General features: G+C 31.5%; 3 protein-coding genes across 3 annotated transcripts; 1 reads left to right on the forward strand and 2 right to left on the reverse strand.

Annotated features, from left to right (window-relative positions):
• The first annotated feature begins 249 nt into the window (after nucleotides 1-249).
• LOC114190766 (nuclear transcription factor Y subunit B-4-like) lies at nucleotides 250-1,035 on the forward strand. Its single transcript, XM_028079788.1, has one exon. The coding sequence runs from the start codon at nucleotides 372-374 to the stop codon at nucleotides 819-821; it is 450 nt and encodes a 149-aa protein (XP_027935589.1). The 5' UTR covers nucleotides 250-371; the 3' UTR covers nucleotides 822-1,035.
• Nucleotides 1,036-8,890: 7,855 nt separating this feature from the next.
• On the reverse strand, nucleotides 8,891-11,036 carry LOC114189745. Its single transcript, XM_028078415.1, has 3 exons — nucleotides 10,899-11,036; nucleotides 10,449-10,515; nucleotides 8,891-9,239 (listed from the first exon to the last, which is right to left on the reverse strand). The coding sequence occupies exons 1-3, from the start codon at nucleotides 10,956-10,958 to the stop codon at nucleotides 9,016-9,018; spliced, it is 351 nt and encodes a 116-aa protein (XP_027934216.1). The 5' UTR covers nucleotides 10,959-11,036; the 3' UTR covers nucleotides 8,891-9,015.
• A 1,178-nt stretch (nucleotides 11,037-12,214) lies between these two features.
• LOC114189744 (cyclin-H1-1) lies at nucleotides 12,215-17,846 on the reverse strand. The gene is made up of 14 exons (XM_028078414.1): nucleotides 17,718-17,846; nucleotides 16,553-16,726; nucleotides 16,306-16,356; nucleotides 15,812-15,890; nucleotides 15,526-15,644; nucleotides 15,371-15,444; nucleotides 14,927-15,047; nucleotides 14,773-14,841; nucleotides 14,539-14,580; nucleotides 13,633-13,710; nucleotides 13,095-13,153; nucleotides 12,833-12,917; nucleotides 12,615-12,703; nucleotides 12,215-12,509 (listed from the first exon to the last, which is right to left on the reverse strand). Exons 2-14 carry the CDS (start codon nucleotides 16,610-16,612, stop codon nucleotides 12,428-12,430), a joined length of 1,008 nt encoding a protein of 335 aa, XP_027934215.1. The 5' UTR covers nucleotides 16,613-16,726; nucleotides 17,718-17,846; the 3' UTR covers nucleotides 12,215-12,427.
• Between the last annotated feature and the right edge of the window lie 2,822 nt (nucleotides 17,847-20,668).

Consider the following 20,668-nt stretch of genomic DNA (forward strand, 5'->3'; position numbering starts at 1 on the left):
CCATTATTAGGTAACTCTTTTTTTTTTTCATGTAATTTTAAGCTTTCAATTTTTCTATTGCTAAACATAAACATAAAGACAACTAATTTCATTTTGAACTCGAAAAACTCATCATTGCCTAAAATTTATTCATCTTTTTCATTTATTAATCTAACATGATACACTACCATATTTTCATGAAAAGACCTAATTAATTCCTTTGATATATGTTCCGTTACAATAAACATACCAGCATTTTCACATGTGACATTTGTATCGTGTTTCACAAATTGGCTTCAGTGACACAAACATGTATACACAGATAATCTATTTAAAACATTAAAAGTTTTTGTTCATACATAGATCAAAATCTAAGGTTGTGCACTGTATCCATGGATCAGGAGGAGCAAGATAAAGCTTTGCCCATTGCAAATGTGGGTAGAATCATGAAGCAAAACCTTCCTCCAAGTGCAAAGATCTCCAAGGAAGGGAAGCAACTAATGCAAGAGTGTGTTACAGAGTTCATAAGTTTTGTGACTGCTGAAGCATCTGACAAGTGTCACAAGGAGAATCGCAAAACCGTTAATGGGGATGACATCTGTTGGGCTCTAAGTTCCTTAGGGTTTGACAACTATGCTGAGGCCATAGCAATGTACTTGCATAAATACAGACAAGCAGAAAGGGAGAAAATCATTCACAACAACAAAAAATATGAAGGATCAGCAGCAAAATCTCTCAACCAAACTCAACTCATCCTTGCTCCTCCTCCTCCACCACCACCATCACTCTCTAGGGTTACTCATCACAAGGTTCAAAACCCTCCCACCACAGATCAATCCTAGTTTCTGTGCTTTTCTGAAGATCGACCAAGGATCACAAGAACAACCCTTCTAATTTTGTTCGATATTGTGAGGTAATTTTGCAACCTGCTCAAATAAGAGGACTTCCCCTTCTACCTACTTCAAACACTGTATTGATCAGCTTCTGTAATGTTGTATATGAATTATATGGGTGTTGATTAAGTTATGAATAGTAGCTCTAAATTTTCTACCATAATCATTAATAAAAGTGATCTGATTTAGCATGTGTTGTTGACGATGAAACGGGGCAAGACCCGTTTGCAGAAGGTGTTTACTTCCAAATGAAATCTTTCGGCTGATTATTATTTGCCATGAGGTTTTGTTAACAGAAGATTTCTTACATTCAATAAGAGTTAAGTCGAATTTTTTGTTGAATATGTAGGGTTGATGAATTTAGTTTCTAGCTAGATCCAGCTTATGTTCCTGGCTGTTATTAGTTAATTATACCAGTTAACATTTTCATTCATTTGAAAACGTAAATGTTTTACAAGTGATCTTATATGAAACAAAGGATTAATCAGTAACTGAGTTTCTGACAAACCAATAATAGAATCTGGTAATGGTAATGACAAACTAACATCTAACACATTCTCCAAACTTTGCTAGGTTTTGAAATGATTCAAAGGACAAGTACGTGTACTCAGTTCATAAATGAAATTCTTCTTAGCATTTTGGAACTTCAAAACTTCACTTTCTAGTTAAGGAATTAATCCATCCATGATATATACTTTCAATCCATATCATTTGTTCCAGAATTAATACAACCTTTCTGGTGGTGATTGATGTTAATTTATTTAGAACATTGTTTAACCTTAGCAAAATCTCAACATTTCCTTTCTACGTCTGCAATATGAAGTGAATAAAAAAAAGTTTATCAGTTCAACTAGATATGCTTGTGATTGATATCCCCAACTTCTCCTTAACTGATATTACACATCATGAATTGTTAAATATGCCACTATAAGGATTTAACTGCAGGAGAAACACAAATGCAAGTAAAACTTAGGCAGTAACAGTAAAAAGGCTATGTATAAAATAATCCAAGACATACATGTACTAGGTTTTGATTTTCTAACCCTAGAACCGGGACCACTATCTCGTTGCTTTACATGTGCATAATTAACCGTGAAAATCGAATCATATCTCAGGCATGCCTGCATTCTTATATATTTCAAATGAACTGTTAGGACATTGTCCCATTAAAGTTGACAGCAAATTCCTTCTCATTTTAACTTCTGTCAGAATTAGGGTTTATGAGATTTTCACCCAAGCGCTCGGGACCACTTCTCAACTATACTTTACCTTATTGGATTAAACTCTTTCTCTTTCTCTATTTCCTCACATTTCCTCACAGACACACACAAAATAAACTTCACCACTGAGAGAAACATGTTTCCCGTCTGAGAAAGGCAAAACTAACAGCAGAGGGAGATGGTGGTGTTAACTTTTTACAATGGGCGTTTTATATTAATGGCTATAAACCGCAAAACCAAAGAGATTACATAGCAGTTTTAGAATTAACATTGTGAAGGTTCAGAAACCGCAAAACTTTTTGCACTATCCATACCAATGCAATGATGTAGTTGACCATTTTACTTTGAAAAGAGTAAATGAATACATACCACCAGTGGTGGAACAGTAAGATATGGGTTGATTTCTTGATAGAATAAGTGCATAGATTAATAGAGTTTGTAAGCGGTTATGAATGAGGGGATGATTTGCACAATTGAACACTTTGAAATGAACAGTGTTCCCATGGGCTCCGACCACGAAATTGCGGCATCGAGATCCATAACCTTGCTGCATAGCATTCCTTTTGAGGGAGTGGGGACTGACACTTATCAACCATTATGGCAAACACCGTCAGATGTGCCTTTTTTTCAGGATCATGGGGGTTCTAGTCCATGTAATTAACTTGCAGAACCTCAACAACACAAAAACCTAACCTTAAATTACTTATTATAATAATCTTAATAATATTATTCCATGGATTTTAATGAATGCCTGTGGCAGTGGTACCACCACTGTTCCATGCAGGAACTCTCAAAAGTTATATTGTTAAAAAGCTTTAACATCACTGCAAATATATGAATCTGAGATATGAATTTTATGGTTACAACTTACTTCACACCAGAACTTGTTAATTAGTTCTTCACCAAAATTTCAAGCTGAAAGCTTCTGCAATGTCCGAATTATGCTTTGTGAAGAGGTCAATGAGCTATCAGTATATTCATCACTAATATGGTATTCCAAGCATTCTGAATGTCCCTTCTCTTATATGAGAAAAACCAATTGTTGACGAGTCTCTTTTCACGTTATGATAATTGTTCATGTTCTGTTAATTGGATTTTTATCATGAACATCTTTGTTTACTTCGTGGAACAGCCAGCTAGAATCCACGAGAAACTGAAATTCATCAACCATTTTTCAACCCTTCTCTTTGAAAAAGTAAGACTTCTGACATCAGAGAAACCAGTGTGATCATTGTCACATGGTATATGTTTAAACGTTCAGTACTATTTGCACATGATATATATATATATATATATGAATTCGGTTATTAAGTTGGTCATAACTTTAAATAGCAAGTGAGATCTGAAAAAAGAAAAGGTTCTAATTATATCTTAAGCTTTGATGTATATAGTAGACGCGAGAAAAGAAGTATCTTTCAGTTGCTATCTTGACATTAACTTGAATCTATCAGAGTTTGAGGCTTGACATAAGTTCCAAAAGAAATATGTTGCAGTTCCAAAAGAAGTTAACTCTAAAACAACTCTAAAACAACTGTATTGCAGAAAAGATAGATGAAAATCTTATCATGAGGAAGAAACTATATTTTAAAGTCAAATCAAATCAAATCAAACATTCCTTCCATCAAGATATAGAACTTAAACTATGTTTAATCAGATGTTAATTCAAATATAATTTCATCATTTAATATATCCTCAAAATAGGAAGTTGAATTGCATTAAATCCAAGACAAACTACTCAGCGGAAACCACCATAATTAGAAAGATGAACAGCAGGGTTTAACAATCGAAAAAGGGGGCTGGCAGAAAATCAATGATATGAACACAGAAAATAAAAGGAAAATACGATTGAGAACTGCTTATCTCTTCAGCAACTACTGATACCATTTACTGTTTAAGCCAACTGTGAAGACAAATCTCCAACTGTGAAGAAGAACTGTGCACATTTGTCAATAAAAAACCTAGTTTGGTAATCATGATTTTTGGTCGGTGACTTTTCTTCAGCAAATCTTCATGCGGCTGGTTTTCATCAAATTTTATGCTGAATCATCGGATTCTAATTAGATTTGTTTCTCGCAAAGGATAGAGCACTGAAACTGTGCAAATGATCGAAGAAGATTAAATAAGATGTGAAAAATGAGATCTAGTTAAGCCTCTTCCGAGGGTAAACTATCCAGTTAAAGTTAAAAGAAAGAGATTACTTACAGTAAGAGAAGATTAAATGTAATCAAAGGAAAATGCAATAATTATATATTAAGTTCAATATAATAAATAATAATTTTCAAATATATATATTATATTTATAACTAAAAGTAGGGATAGAATCAAGATTTGGCACACCGGTGCAAAATAATACTTTTATGTTACTTTGAAAACCACGTGGTTAGAAAGAAACAATGTAAAAATGAAAATATTTCACCTAGGTTAATCATTTAATGTAAAAAGAAACTATGTATGTTTATCATTATCAAACTTAAAAATATAGCTTTTTTTATGTCTGAATATAAACCAATGTGTAAAAACATTTTGTTTTCATGTTAGACAAGGTTTCACCTAATGTATAAAAAAAGAAATACAAGATTGTTTAGTCTTTTAATCCAAGAAGCCGAGTAAAAATAACATTTCACATAAGTTCTTGAATAACCAAGACAAAGTTTTATTATTTTTAAGGTTTAATATTATTCTTTTGATCCCTGTTTTTTTCTAAAAATACGAAGTTGGTCTTCTAATTTTTTAGTCTTAATTTGCTCTTGATTTTTGAAAAATTAATGTAATTTGGTATTTTTCATTAAATTTTTTAAAACTAATCAAGAATTTTTCATCAAAATTGAAATTGTTAATGAGAATGATTTACTTTGTTGGTGTCACTACAAAAAACTAATGGAATCATCATCGTAATTTTACCGACAAATATGTTTTAGTCGATAAATTTGAATTACCGATGAATTTTCATATTTTAAATACCGACGAAAAAATTCATCGGTAACACAGATTTCATTTATCGATAAAAAAATCCATCGGTAAAATCTATTAATAATTTAAATATTTTTTATCGATGTATTTTTTGACAGATAAATCTGTCGATAAAAGAAACGAGAAATTTTCTACCCAAATTTATATTACCAACGGAATTTTCCATCGGTAAAACTCGTCGATACTTACTTAACTTAAAATCCGCCGATAATTTAAATTTTTTTATCGACAAATTTTTCAATGGATAAATCCGTCAGTAGAAAAACGTGAAATTTTTTGTCCAAAGGTCACCTTAAGAGGCTGGGCCAACAGTAAAAAAAAGGAAAAAGGAAGAAGAAAAGAAGAAGAAGAAGAAGGAGAAGAAGAAGAAGACAAAGGAGACAAAGGAGACAAAGGAGAAAAAGAAGGAGAAGAAGAAGAAGAAAAAGGAGACAAAGGAGACAAAGGAGAAAAAAGGAGAAGAAGAAGAAGAAGGAAGGAAGGAAGGAAAATGAGGAGATGTCGTGGAGGCGTAGCGGTGATGAGGTGGTAGTGACGACGGCGATGGCAACGATTACGACGACGGTGGCGGTGGCAGTGATGATTTACCAAGGAGTGAAGCATATACTGGAAGAAAAACGAATTGAAAGATAAATCGTAAAAGGAAAAAAAGAAAGAGGGAGGAGGAAGAAGATGAACCAGTGCGCGTTATTTATCCAAGGATTTCTTGGTAGTTACCGATGAATTTTGTAATCAGTAATTATCAATGAATTTTTCAGTCAGTAATTACCGACAGATTTTTCGATCGGTAATTACCACCAGATTTTACGGAGAAATTTTTCTGTCGGTAATTATAGACGGATTTTACCAACAAATTTTTTCGTTGATAATTACCGACGAAACATGATTTCTACGGTAAATTTTTACTGACAAGAATTTTACCAATAAATTTTAGACTGTCAGTAATCCGTCGATAATTCTTATTTAGAAACGAATTTTGGCTAATACTAACGAATTTTGACCGTCAATGATATTAGTTTTTCTTGTAATAATCTTAATGTCAATTTTGATAAAAAATCATTGATTTGCTTCAAAAAAATATAATGAAAAAAACCAAATTGCATCAAATTTTCAAAATCAATACCAAATTGAGACTAGAGGACCAATTTTATATTTTTTTACGAAAAGAAAACCAAAAGAGTAATTAAACTTTTTTTAAAATATAGTATTTATTTATCATGTTTTTAATCTTATAGACATATTGATAAAATTCTTATGTTACTCATTAAATTTGTTATTTCTAGAAAATATCATATGTGACATTTAATAAGAAAATTTAGAATATTTGAGTATTGATAGAGGTGACACTTTTACGTTATATTATATATATATATATATATATATATATATATATATATAATATATATATATATATATATATATATATATATATATATAATGTAGAGAAGGACGAATTTTAAGCATGATAAAGGGACTATGGTCTTCCCTGTAACACCCCATTTAATTGATAATACTAGTTAAAGGAAGTATCACACAAAATGAATAGTAAGCAAGGTCCTGGAGTATAAAACATTACTCCTTATATATATATATATATATATATATATATATATATATATATAGATATCCATAAACCAAAATGCAAATATCACCCAATCATGTTATGACTTGCACACAATACACTAAGACTCGAGACACGACTCATCCGGATATATATAATTAGTCGGATTAAGCGGATGCTTGCACTTGTGGTGGAATCCCTGCTCTATCGAGCTAAATTGTTAAAATGTCTCATCCCAACACACAAGGTTAGTCCTTAATGGGTTCCAGGGCTCCTGCTACTCTCACCACTAGAGTCAGTACGCTCTATGTGAGACTAACTAACTCTTTAAAGTGTCAGGATGCAACCTTACCTTGAATCCTTACTAAATTATATAAATGGGGTACCACCATGAACTCTCACTAACAGGGGTCATAGAATTACGTCCCGACCAACTGAGGCACCACCATAAGATCTCACCTAGAGATTTATGGAATTACGTCCTAACCCAATGAGGCACCACCACAAAATTATCGTGGAATTACGTCCTAACCATACCAACATGTTCCATTTATCAATATAACTTTCATACTCATGCCAATTCCATGTCACTTTGAAAATCAACCATTCCATACTCTTCACATACCAAGATCATGCCAAATTCATCACTCACAATCCATAATCCATTTTTACTCATACATATTCACCCATCTCATGCTTTAACACAGTGAATCATTCAAACATGTGCCAAACATTCAAGAATAGAGTAAAAACAAAACCAGAATGCATTCTCGCCCAGCCCCTCGCTCAGGCAGAAAGGTCTCGCTCAGGCGAGAGGGTTTCTCGCTCAGGCGAGCTCCTTTCACCTAGGCAAAAGCTCGAAAAGTGGGAAACAGCGTTCTCTCGCTTAGGCGAGGCCTCATCGCCTGAACGAGATAGACTCTCGCTCAAAACAGGAGCTCGTCGCTTGAGCGACAGCTCGCGCAACCAACCTGGGCGAGTTGCTGCTAATCACGCCTAGGCGGCACACACTCACTTGGGCGAGAAAACCAGCACCCTCAACTGTTCACGCAGGTCAACATACAGATTCATCCAGAACAAACACACATCACACATTCATCTTATTCCAAACATCATTTAATCACCACAAACACGAAATAGAGTGGAAAAACCAATAATAGACATTAAAACTTAAAAACAGAAAGGACTCTAGCTTCCCTTAGCATAACTGAAAACTGACTTACATGGAGTAGAAAACTGGTTTGAGCTAGCTTGAAGATGACGAAACTCTAAACCCTAGTAGAGCTTCTGTTTTGGAAAAGGAAAAGGAGTCAAACTTTGTTTTTGACAAAGTGAGTGCAGAATGAGACTCTTGACTGCTTTAGGGGTCTTGGCACCTCATGGACCAACCTTTAGGTCCAAAAGATTTGGGGCAAGCCCTTAGATTTAGGACAGAATAATAATAAAGAAAATTGATGGGCCTTACAATGTTGATGAAAAATTAGGAAACGACTATGCATGATGTATAAGAACCATTATTTAGGTTGATGGAAAATTATATTTGATGAGTAGACAATTTAGATAGAAGAAAACATGATGTCAACCTAAATTGACCTTCGGTCTATCTTGACCCGGCTCCCATTTTGATATGCAACTCGACTTTTTGGACCTGTGAACCTTTTATGTCCTAACCAATAAGCAATTTCACAACTTGGATAATTTCAATTTCTTTCTTTTTTTGAGTGAATTTCAAATTATATTATTTTAGTTATTTGAAATACTTTTTTAAAATTCCTCAATTTTAATTCTCTTTTAATTTTCTAATCTAAACATGTCATTTTTAATTTCCTAATCCAAATATGTATTTTTTTTGAAAGAATTTTAAATTATTTAAATAAATGAATTATTCTCTTTATTTGCGTCATCTAAACACACTAAAAAAAATGTTTATCAAAATAAAGCATTTTATTATAAAGAAACTAAATTCTTAAAAAAAATAATTGCTTCGTTAAAATTCAGACCAATTCAAATTCACACAGTTAGGTTTGAGACTATTACGATAATTCAGACCAATTCAAATTCACTGAGAGTAAATAATGATACCAGATTTAACTTCAGACAACTTCAGCAGCCTTTCAAGTTCAATCTCAGTCAACTACAGCTTCGAAAAAGAAACGTGAAGTAATTAACAAAACATGCACACTGAAACCTATCTATCAAGCTTTCATTGACTGCATCAATAATTAGATATTATCCCTTCAGTATTCTTTTATACATGATACTCTGAATTTCCCAAATCATTGGTTAGTTTACGGAGCCTGTACTCAGCTTACCAAGAGCCGAACAGCCACTAACATATTTGATAAAAATGAAGAAAAATCAACCCTTATCTAAAAGAAGTAAAAAAAATGGATCAATTCATTTGATTAATTACAGCTTCCACAAGTCCCCACCCATCATCAGCATCAGGTCCCACCCAATATCCAGATATAACTATTTCAGTACAATAACCTACATCCAAATTATATGAATTAGTTTCATGTAGAAATCTCGTGCATGACCTCAAACAGCGAAGACAGCGTCCTTTCAAGGATAGTGTAAGTTTATTCAAACTGCTAGATCCAACAGTTTTCTGATCTGCAAATATAGTATATACTGTCAGATTAAAATGAATATTTGAGAACACAAACATGATAAAATTATGAAAAACACTCCCAAAACAATTATCTTATAACTTCCAAAAGTTGGCTATGTTTGTATTCTAAGTTGAAGTTGAAGCTATCACAGGTATGTGTGATAAACACCCGTGGTTATGTGGGTGTATGTAGTGTGGTTAACATTTGCCCAACATCATAAAACTATTCAGATTCCAATTTTGCTTTGTAATTTCTCATATTCATCACAGCATGACGTTTCTGATAAGCAATAAAATCCTACTTGATGGCGGTGGCAGAGGATAAAATAGACCTAGAAGAGCAAACTAACCCCTCCAAGAATGGACCCATGATAACTATGAAATCTGAAATAAATTCCTGTCCAAGGAAGCAAAGACATGAGCACTTTTACTATACAATTAAAAAAAAAAAGACAAAATTATGTACCGGAATGATGCTTAGAAAACTTCAATATTGTATGTTTCACAGAATATAAGTATATCTAAATTTTGCAGGATCTAAGTAAAGCTAAACCATGTATATATAATACGCCGGTTTCAAAAACCAAGATGTCTGCTTGTCCTTTACTTCGTCTTTTAAGAGTGAGGAAGAATGGCAGAATGAGAAAGGTCCCCTTTTAATTCACAAAATTTGGCTTTTCTTTTTACCCTCTTATTTTATAAATCTTCTTCCTCACTGATGATCTACCTCCACAAACTGGAAATTTATAATACCTTCAGACACGGTTCACAACTAAAAGTAGCGACTAAGATGTAGATTCAAAACTCTAATCCTACCTAACCATAAAATGGCTGTAGCAATTCCACCCCAAAACCGAATATTCATTTCCAATAAGCCAGCATGACTCAACAAAAAGATTACATACTTTACAAGTTTAAAGCAGACATATTAAATAATTAACAATGAAACATTACAGTTTCACATCCTGACAATACTGAAAGATCCTGGCAGTGAGTTAAAGGTAATAAATAACTACTAAGCGACCGTGAGAATACTGGAGTTACACAGCTTAGAAGGAAGACCCCATCCCCAAACTCTAGTGTGTAAAGAATTAAAATCAAACTACCAAAGTTATCAAACATTATGAAATAAAACATAGTGAACAGTTCTATCGATGAAGCTATTAACGGAGAAGCACACGGTTATTAAGTGAGAGGCTGAAAAAAAATACCTGTACGAATTGTTGCTTTGCTTAGAAGTCTATCCAGAGCAAAATTTAGTTGATGTTGGTGCACACCCTGATAGTAAATCATCAGAAGTAACCACATTTCATTCAACGTCAATATACAAAGAGAGAAGATAAACTTCGTTGCAGTATAAAATTAGAAAAAACAGGATCACAGAAACAAAGCGAGTTGAGAAGCATAGAGTTATGAATTTTACACAATATCATAAGAATTAGAAACTGAACTGTTGATGAATTTTGAGATTTAATTAGCATCAGTACACCGAAATGAAAAGGAAAAGAATCACGAAAAGTTAAATTAGAAGATACGAACGACAGTGTATGCTTGGGTACATTGTGGAATGAAAATGGGTTTTAGCAAAAGATACTTTAACGAAATTTGAGAAAACTTGGTTATTTTATGTTATGGGGAAAGAGAAAAAGGTGAAGAATTGCCTTGTTGAGTGGTGAAGCGCAGGAAGGAAGGGTGAAGGTGGAGGAGGCTAAGCACGCCATTATGATTTTGAAGGCTTCCCCTTCGGAGCCTTCAAGAGAGAAGCATCCATTCTGATTATGTTAGATTGGGCCAATGGACATGTGGGCTTCGCTTCCTAGATACCGCTCCTATCATGTGGGTTTTCTTCATAGGCGTTAAAAGTTTTTGAAAATATATTTTTTATTGTATAATCTAAAATATATTTATAATTCCGAAAATTTATTTTAGATTATATAATCTTAAATATCTAAATCTGAAAGAGTATAACAGATTTTCAAATTGCATAATTCAAAATGTATTTTTGAATTTAAAAATATATTCTAATTTTTTTATTTTAAAATTCAGATTACATTTCTAGATTGCAAACTGTATATTCTGAAAATGTATTCCAAATCAAAAATGTATTTTTATATTTTAAATTGTATAATTTAAAATACATTTTTAAATTGTACTTTAAGATGTATTTTTGAATTTTGAATTATATAAATTTGAAATGCATTTTTCATTTCTCAATTATAAAATTTAAAATACATTTTTAAATTTTAAACTATGCAGTTAAAAATATATTTTCAAAGCACACAATTCAAAATAATTAATGCACATGAAGAAAGTAGGGGGTGATGAAATAAATTAAGCTGGTGTATAAAAGACTATAATTGGAGTAGGCTATTTTATTTTCAATCTCCTTTTTTTCTCTATACCCCTTTTCCTTGTTTTTTCTTTTGTTTTCAAAAATATTCCTTTTGGAAAATTAATTTCAAAACATTATTTTGAAAATAAATAAATGTGACAGATATTGAAATGTATGGAATAACTCCAGAAACTAATTTTGAAACTAAAAAATTCGGAATCGGAGTCATGTGTAAATTGGAAAATTATCTTCAATTTGAAGGCACAGAGACAGAGTAACTCAAACTGTTGTATAGGTACTAGACAAAACTCACTATAAAACTAAGCATATTTAATTTGAAAATAAGAAACATTCATATAATTGTCAGATTTAATGGACAGTTTATATAACTAAAACAAATTAAAGACAAGAGAATAGATACAAGGGTTTTCAAAATTGTAGGAATGAGGGACTAAACGTGTAATGTAAACCGGGGTTAATCAATCACGAATTTTAACTTGTGATGAAATAAAAACAACTGTTACAAATTATTGATTCACAAACACTACGACATCCATCGTTAAGAAATAGAGGAGTTGGGGGGAGGGGACATGTAAACAATAAAGACTATACTGTACTTCAATCATGGAAGAAAGATACAAGACATAGGCCACCATAATTAATAGCTTTTAGCATAAATAAAATATGTGTACTTCGACAGAAATATTTGTTGATCATTTCCGAGTAAAATGTCAACGACATAATATAAATGTCAATTGAGGGGCATAAAGTGAAGCAATAAAAATAGACTCACCAATAAGCAAGCAGGAGTTTTAAAAGAAACTTAAAAATTTCAACCCATTTTAAATTATTATAATGCTAGCCAAGAGATGGCATATTTTGTGCCTCATTTGAGCTCCTTTTGGACTTGTGCTTTGATTTCTTCTCCCGCTTCTTGCCCCTGTAAAAAAAAACGAAGTTATTAATTATACAGTACAACAGGTTTCTTCTTTTCAGTAGATTTTAAGGACTGGTATGTAATTCAATATAAGGTTGAAGGAAGTACTCGTCATGAGAGCTATGACCCCAACAAGACTTCAGTTTTCGGTTGATATGCTTCAATTCCTTGTCAGAAGGAATTTTGTAGTTTTTTACCTGCATACCACAATGGTCCACATGTAAAACAAAAGGAAAGCCCAATTCCTGCCCAATACAGAATATTGATTCGGAATTTGACATCAGTTGTTGAGTTTAATGACAAATATCAGAATGAGAAACAATTACACAGGAATCAATTGCATGCAGCGATTCAGCAAGCTCGGCCATTGTATGCATGGAATTCTGACCGTAAAAAATGCTCCCAAGATAACTGCAATTAAGTACGGGATAGAGTGAATATATGAATATATATACTACAATAACACATCTCAGGCAGACCATTTTGTTACATGATTTTGTAACAGATAAGATAACAAAAAGGGAAAAGAACAGGGGGAAGGTTCAGAATTGATTATCGGAAATAAGCATGTGAAGCAAATATAAGTACCTATCAAAGTCAATGACATTGTGCAGTGCATTTGAGTTGCCCAGAGCAGCCAAGGCCAACTTCATAAGAAGACAAACAGGAAGGTTAGATTTTGATGTAAAATGGTTTAAAACAGAGCTGAAGAACATTGAGTCTAGATTGACCAAAAAATGTTTAGCTTCAAATCAGTAATTGAGAGGTGTAGCTTAGGTTACTGTTTTTTTTATGATATGGAAAACCTGGCAAGCATATTTCAAATTTTGAAACAATCAACTGAAATTAAAGTAAATGACAATGGTTAATCAATTTACATTTGAAGTTATTACTGGTTGACTGCTCTTTACTTAAATTTAGTTCATTAATATTCACTGGACTGGGTTGTGATTTATGACATGATTACTTGATTTTGGCTCATAAACTGACTTTAATTATAAAACATGTAATTCTTAATTTTAAATCCCTGATAAAGGCAAGACAGAGCAAGGAAAATATGTGAAGGAACTCTCTATTTATCTATCCATCTATTGATAGATAAATAGCTAGATTTTTTTTAGAATACCTGCCCGGGAGGAAATAAAAGTGGTGCGTCTGTAAGCATCATTTTATCAACTTCCAACCATGCTGTCTCTCGCAAAGTCTGTATAACATCAACAAAAAATTATTAAATGCCAGTGAACATGTACAAAACATTTTATACCTAGGGAAGAACAATGGTTAAACATCTACAAAACATCGCTTACAAAACATTGCTCCATAAGAGAAGGGAATAAAGGAACCCATCACTACACATATATTGGAAGTTCATCACGAAAGAATCAGATGTGAGAATGGCTCATGGGGACCTCTTCACAACTTTCAGAAAGAAATTGCCTCAATATTTTGCAAAATGCCAATTAAAAAATAGAGCAATATATTTATATTTCAAGTGCCGAATAAATGGTTGGAGACCATTTTCAACTGCAAGCTGTACAGTTCCCAACATAAATTATTTAAATTTATTATGTTTTAGAATAAGCTTTAGTTACAGAAAAAATGATTCTGGTACAAAATAATAAATATAGTGATCAAATTTTAGAGAATTTTTAGAAAAGCAAAATTATGTTTGTTTACAATCATAAAAGACACTTCTAAAAATAAACTGTTACTACTAAGAAGCTATTCAAAATACCTACTAATTTCAATCAAATTATAGATTTTTTTTCAGCTTCTAATTATATTGAAAAGTTTAAACAAATGCATGCAAAACTTTTAGTAGTGATAAATTAAAAAAAGTTATTTTTATGAAAAGGGTAGTAACATACAGCCCCAATAACCATCAATTGTCACATAAATTTGGGGTGGGAGGGAGGAAATGTTAAGACAGCCTACAAATAAAAAGAAAAAAGAGTTCCATTTGCTCAGTCACAACAACAATGGGCTCGGGAAGATATCAACCAATTTCGTTGGGCAATATGAATATAAGTACCTTAAGCATTTGAAGCTGATCATCACCAGCATTGCAAAATTCCTGTCTATGCCAATAGATAAAACTTTTAGCATAAATAATATCACTAAAAAGAACACAGTTTATATCAGCCAAGTCGTGAAATTACTAAGCCAGAAAAAGAGAGAAAGTGTCATATTTATTGACTGTGAGATGCACAAGTAATTTGATAAAATTAACATTTAAAAAAATTCCACTCATGCCAACCAGACTAACCTCCATATCAAGTATAAAACCTTCAACCGACCGATATGGTGCATATACAATTAGATCAAATTCCAAACTCTGCAAAACAAGGGTTTCATGTCATAGATGAACAAAAACAAAAAATAAAAAAGAGAACATTTTATTATTTGGGGGCCATCCATGCCTGATAAACTATCATCTCATTATTGAGAATCATTTGATGATCCTGTGAGATCCCCTTACCAAGCTCCTCAGCCGACACATGATTTTCTTCTATCTTACAAGCAGCATATATGCAGGTCAACCTGAGAAAAATTCAATCTGATATAATGAGAAGATAACGAGTAAAAAAGAAAGATTTTGAAAAATATATGACAACTAAATAGGTAATCACTCAAACCAAACCACAAAAAATAAGGAATTAGATCAAAAGGATAATAATATTAATCAAAAGACTGAAAGCAGCGCACCTGGTGCAATCATCCTACCAATATCAACAAATAAATAAAGTAACAAATTCCCTATAATTATTAATTTAAATTCCGATTTAATATTGTCAAAAATACAAGTGCAATGCATCCTTCATCCTTAGATTAGAGGTCCTCATAAGACTGAAAGCAAATCTTACATAATATGTTTTGGTTGATGTTCCATCACCGACCATTGTAGATAGAATCTTTTAAAATAGATAAGGGCTGTTGCCTGTATATTACAAACTAATCAAAAAAATTATAATAGAAAACAGTGTTTCCCTAATCAATTCGTTAGCACAGGCTTGCATACCTGGATCTTATGAGGGAAGCGGAAGTTCTTACATACTTCTTGTAGCTTGTTTTCATAAAATACCCGTATGCACTGTTCTTCTTCAATACTAAGAGGTTTTGTCCGAGAATGCTTCTCACCTAACATAAAATACAACCCTTGTGAAAAGTAGAAAATAGAAATTCTCACAACAATCAGGGGGAACCAAAACGTAATGAAATACTTTGAAAACAATTAGAAAATTAAAAGACAAATTACTGTCTACATATTGAAAGAAAAATGAACCAAATTTGTGGAAAAACATTACCACTGTCTTTTGCAGTCATCTGGGGTTCAGGATATGACAATGATCCATCAACGTCTACTTCCATTAGAGTTGCACCATACTTGTTTAAAAATTAATAGTCATCAGCAGCCAAATAACGAACTTTCAAAAGATACCATGAAATGTCAAGCAATCATTTTTTTGGAGCTTATTTAAATATGGTACCCATAGGCTCTTTTAAGGTTAATTCAATAAATTTCTTGGGGTACCATATACAAATAAACTCTTCAACTAACTTATTCCAGCAAGTTATATCATCAAATTTATGGCATGTGCTCCCATGTGACAAGAGTTTCTTGAATAAACGTCAGGTGGTGTATCCAAACCCACCAGCCCAACCTCTGTCTACAAGGTATAAGGGGAAAGCAGCGCCCAAAAGGCCACATTGTTCACAAAAATATGCAACAATAAGGTTGTACGGTCCTAAATCTTGCTGGTTAAAAACTTGCATTAGTTTATGGGAAAAGTCTGTATACCTTCTCTAGAATGTGTTTGGCTCTCTGATTAGCTGCTTTATATTTCTCAACCTAAAACCAAAATAGATTTAAGAAAAATGAAAACAGTAAACTGTACAAATAATAGTATCACAGAAAATATATTTTCCTATTTTCACTAAAACCCCCCTCTTCCACTGAAAAATTATATCAGCCTCCGTTGAGGTAACAAATGTGACCGTGAATCTTGTTTCTAAATGAATAGCAAAGGCAGAAGCGAAAAAATTACCAGCTGTTGAGGGGTAAAAATCCACTTCACTCGGTGAGTAGAGGTCATAAAATCAGCCATGAAGAATCAGAAGTCCTAACTGACGTGCTTTTGTTGTTTGATTCACAAATAAAAAAGGCCAAGCACTAATAAAGCTCAACGTTCTCCAAGCTGAGATAAAGTCAGATGTCGGTGCTGAAGAGCATTTACAAATTAACATTATCAAACATTGGAAATTTAATCTGTAAGTATTGTTGAATACCAAAAGCCAAAAGTAAAACCAATAAAAGAAATAACCATATATTTCTCTCTTTTAGAATGACATATTACAACTACAATGAAGGACTCTGTGGCCATCAAAGTATAAGAAGAAATCTTTTCAACTGATTCTGGGATTTTTAATTGTGTTAGGAGAAAGTTAAGACAGAGGTATTAGGAATATGTTAAGACAAAATGTATATGGGCTAAGCAAGAAGATGAGCAGATTGAGTCATTATAGCAGGATTTTGTATTAGATTAAAATGCATTACAAAATACAGTTGTTCCGGCCTCCTCCCAAATAGTATCAGTAGTATAGAAAAAATAAGAAGTAAACATTATTCCCGGTTAACTAGTCTTCCACAGTGTCTGAAAGAATAATACATGACACGAATATAGGGATACAGCAATTTTCTTGAATTTAAATATAAGATATGTTGGATGGATACGTTATACAAACATAGAGAAAAACCTATATAGATGCAAACTATTGGTAAAAAAAGAGAATAAATCATCTGTTACTATCATCCATGAATCTGTAATAAAAATGGGTCAGATTTTAAAGAAAATAATGAATTTTTATGATAAACCCTAGTGTTGAAGCAATGCGGTAGCAGACTTGGGTAGGGTAGAAAATACAAAATGAATGAATGGTTTAAACAGGGATTCAGTACTTGAATTTACACCCGGCTCTGAGAATTGACAGAATTGACATGGATTCCATCGCTAACATTGAAAAGAGAAAACGAGAGGGGAAAAGTTCAAAAATTGTGCCAAAGTGGTAAAGCAAAAGACAGTCGAAATTGGAGAATAACAGCCAATAGAACCAAAATCAACACAAGAGGAGCAGAAAGATTCAAATTGTAAAGATTAGAAAAAAAAAAAAAAAAAAAAAAAGACAACTGAAGAAAGGAGGAAAGTGATTTACATGGCAGAAGAACAGCGAAGAAGAAAGGGTATTGAGGAGATTGTGCAAGACCAGTGGTGGTGGGAGAGATTTGGAGAAGAAGAAGGGAGCACTACTTCTGTGACAAATTATATTGTTTACATCAGTAGGATTATTTAAAATAAGTCATAACTTCTTTTAGTTTTATATTTATATATATATATATATATTATATAAAGATAATTTTTTATTTTGTTTATATTTTAAAATTCTAATTTTATTTTTTAAAATATAATTATTTATTAAAATTTTAAAAATGGATCGTTATTTTTATAATTTTATAAAATTATTTTTTTATTTTTATTTTTTAGATATGTTTTATTTTATTTTTAATAAATAAAAATTTTATTTTATATATTTAAAAATTACATACATAGTTTAGAGTATTTGTATTTATGCTAATTAATATATATATAATTGATATTTTAGAGTACTATGATTACTTAGTTTATCTGGTTTTGTCGTAATAGAACAATGACAAACTGATGTCTTGGTTGAAGAGGGTGAATTTGAATAGAAAGTTATGGATATAAATTCTTAATATAATTAAAGTAAGAAAAGTCCGCAAGTTACTTTTAGTGTAAGGTTAAATTTTTTTTAAGTGTATTTTTTAAAATATAAATCTTTTATAGTTAAAAAATACTTGAGAAAGTGGAAATAAAGTATTCATTAAAATTATTAATATTTATTTTTTTTTAATAATAACTGACAATTTTTAATGGTTTAATGTTTATGTTTTTGTATTTTTTTAATTTTTGTAAAATTTGAGTTAAAATTAATAAAATATATATAATTAAATTTTTAAATAATTATTAAATATAAAATTAGAAGAATAAAATATGAATACGAAAAAAAGATTTTTAGAATAATAATTAAAAATAAACTATTCATAAAATAATTTATTTTTAAAATAATAATTAAAAATAAAACTAAAATAACAAAAAATATAAATTTTATATATTTTTATCAATTAAAAAATTAAAAAAATCAAATATTATATATAAGGGTATGTCAGTAATTTACCAAACAATTTCTATAAATCCACCGCTTTCTTTTCTATCTTAAGTTTTTTTTTTTCTTTTCTTTTGAATCTTGTCCTATAAATTATCATAAATACTTTAAACCAAGTAGAAATGCAAATAATTTCAAATCAATTGCTTAAATATGTGTTAAATATGTTGTAAGCATGATGATTAAATCACACACTATCCAACTTCACTAATGACACTAGAGTGGGGTTGAGAGGGGAAGGAAGTAGAAAACTAAGTTATTTAAATTAAAAAAAAAAAAATTGAGTGATAAGTATATAATATATTAGATTAATGTAATTGATGGAAAGAAACTAAAACTAATTATGTAATATAACGAAATATAAAATTATCTTTAGTTATGTTTTAAGAACGATGGGTATAAATTAAATTTAAAAATATTAATTTTGAAATAATTAATTTATGTAATAGAAATAATATTACAAATAATGATTATTGTTTAAATTATATATATATATATATATATATATATATATACTGTTTGATTTGCAAATTTAAAAAGATAAAAATTATTAAAAAAATTTGTAATATTTAAAATAGGGTTTACATATTAAATTTAAACATATTTTTAATTAATATAGCACCAAACAATTTAAAAAAACATGAAAATTAATTATAAATATTGTAATGATGAAAACAAAATAAATACAAGTTCTAAAAAGCAATAATATAGTTCAATAAAGTATATGATTACACTGTTTTTCTTGAATTTTTCTTTTCAATTTCATTATAGTTATGTGATGGACATCTTTAAGATAATCATCTCATGTTTGGTTCTATGAAAAAAATAAGATTGTTTTTTTTTAATCTTGTATTTAAGTTTTATTTATTACTGTTGGTCATTATTACCCTCTAATGTTTAGATGCACCATTTATATTGATCACATTTATTTTTTTAATGGTCTCAATTTGATTACCTTACTTTTAGTTTGGAACTGTAACATCCCGTTTCATAGTTTTTAAACTATTAAATGAAGTATTTAAATTTTAATAATTCAGAAGTAGATGATGACGTAGGCCAGTATAATATAATACAGTCATCCTCAAAATAACCATATATACACTGATCGATACATACAGCCCATACATTACTAAAGGGTTACAAAATACCCTATCAGCTAAGCAAAAGAAAAGGCTACATCTACTACTAGTGCGTCTAACATAATCATCTCATGTCCCGAAGGGGTGTATCCTCATCTACACCTATATCTGCTCACGCCATTCAATAAGGGCAATCATTGCATAAATGGAAGACACACAGAACACACAACAACTAGAAGGGTAAGCTAACTTTAACAAAGAGCAAATCATGCAATTTTTATACTAAGGCAGAAAACATAATTTATTACACAATCTATCGAAATCATCCAATTAAGCCCAACCATAACACCACACACCATTCTAGACTCGATATCCGGATTATGTAAGTGGCATTGGAGCTCTTGGTGACTTGCACTTGAGATGGTTCCGAAACTCTGCAGAGTTTTAGGCACAAGGGGTATTCACCCAACCACTCTCAAGGTAAATCCCATCACCTCTATGACGGATCGGATTCATAGACCAGGACCTCCTGCTACTCCCCCCGACGTAATCCATCATACTCTACTTGAGTCTTAATGGTTACTAGGAGCGTCAGGATGTCACCAATCTGAGTCCTCATGCCCTTACATTCACTAAAACCATATTCCTTAGGATTTCCCTTGAAATCCTAACTCCTACATATTCCCATTCACATCAAATTCACACTCAATCCCATCACACAGTCTAACATGCATAAGGATCACATACAAGATCGACCATTATCATCTTAAGGCAATCAATATAGCATCATGAAATCAAAAAAAGTGAGAAAACTAACTTCTGCAGGGAATCTCGCTTAGGCTA

This window comes from Vigna unguiculata, chromosome 7 (genome assembly GCF_004118075.2).
Source record: "Vigna unguiculata cultivar IT97K-499-35 chromosome 7, ASM411807v1, whole genome shotgun sequence".
Classification (NCBI taxonomy): domain Eukaryota; kingdom Viridiplantae; phylum Streptophyta; class Magnoliopsida; order Fabales; family Fabaceae; genus Vigna; species Vigna unguiculata.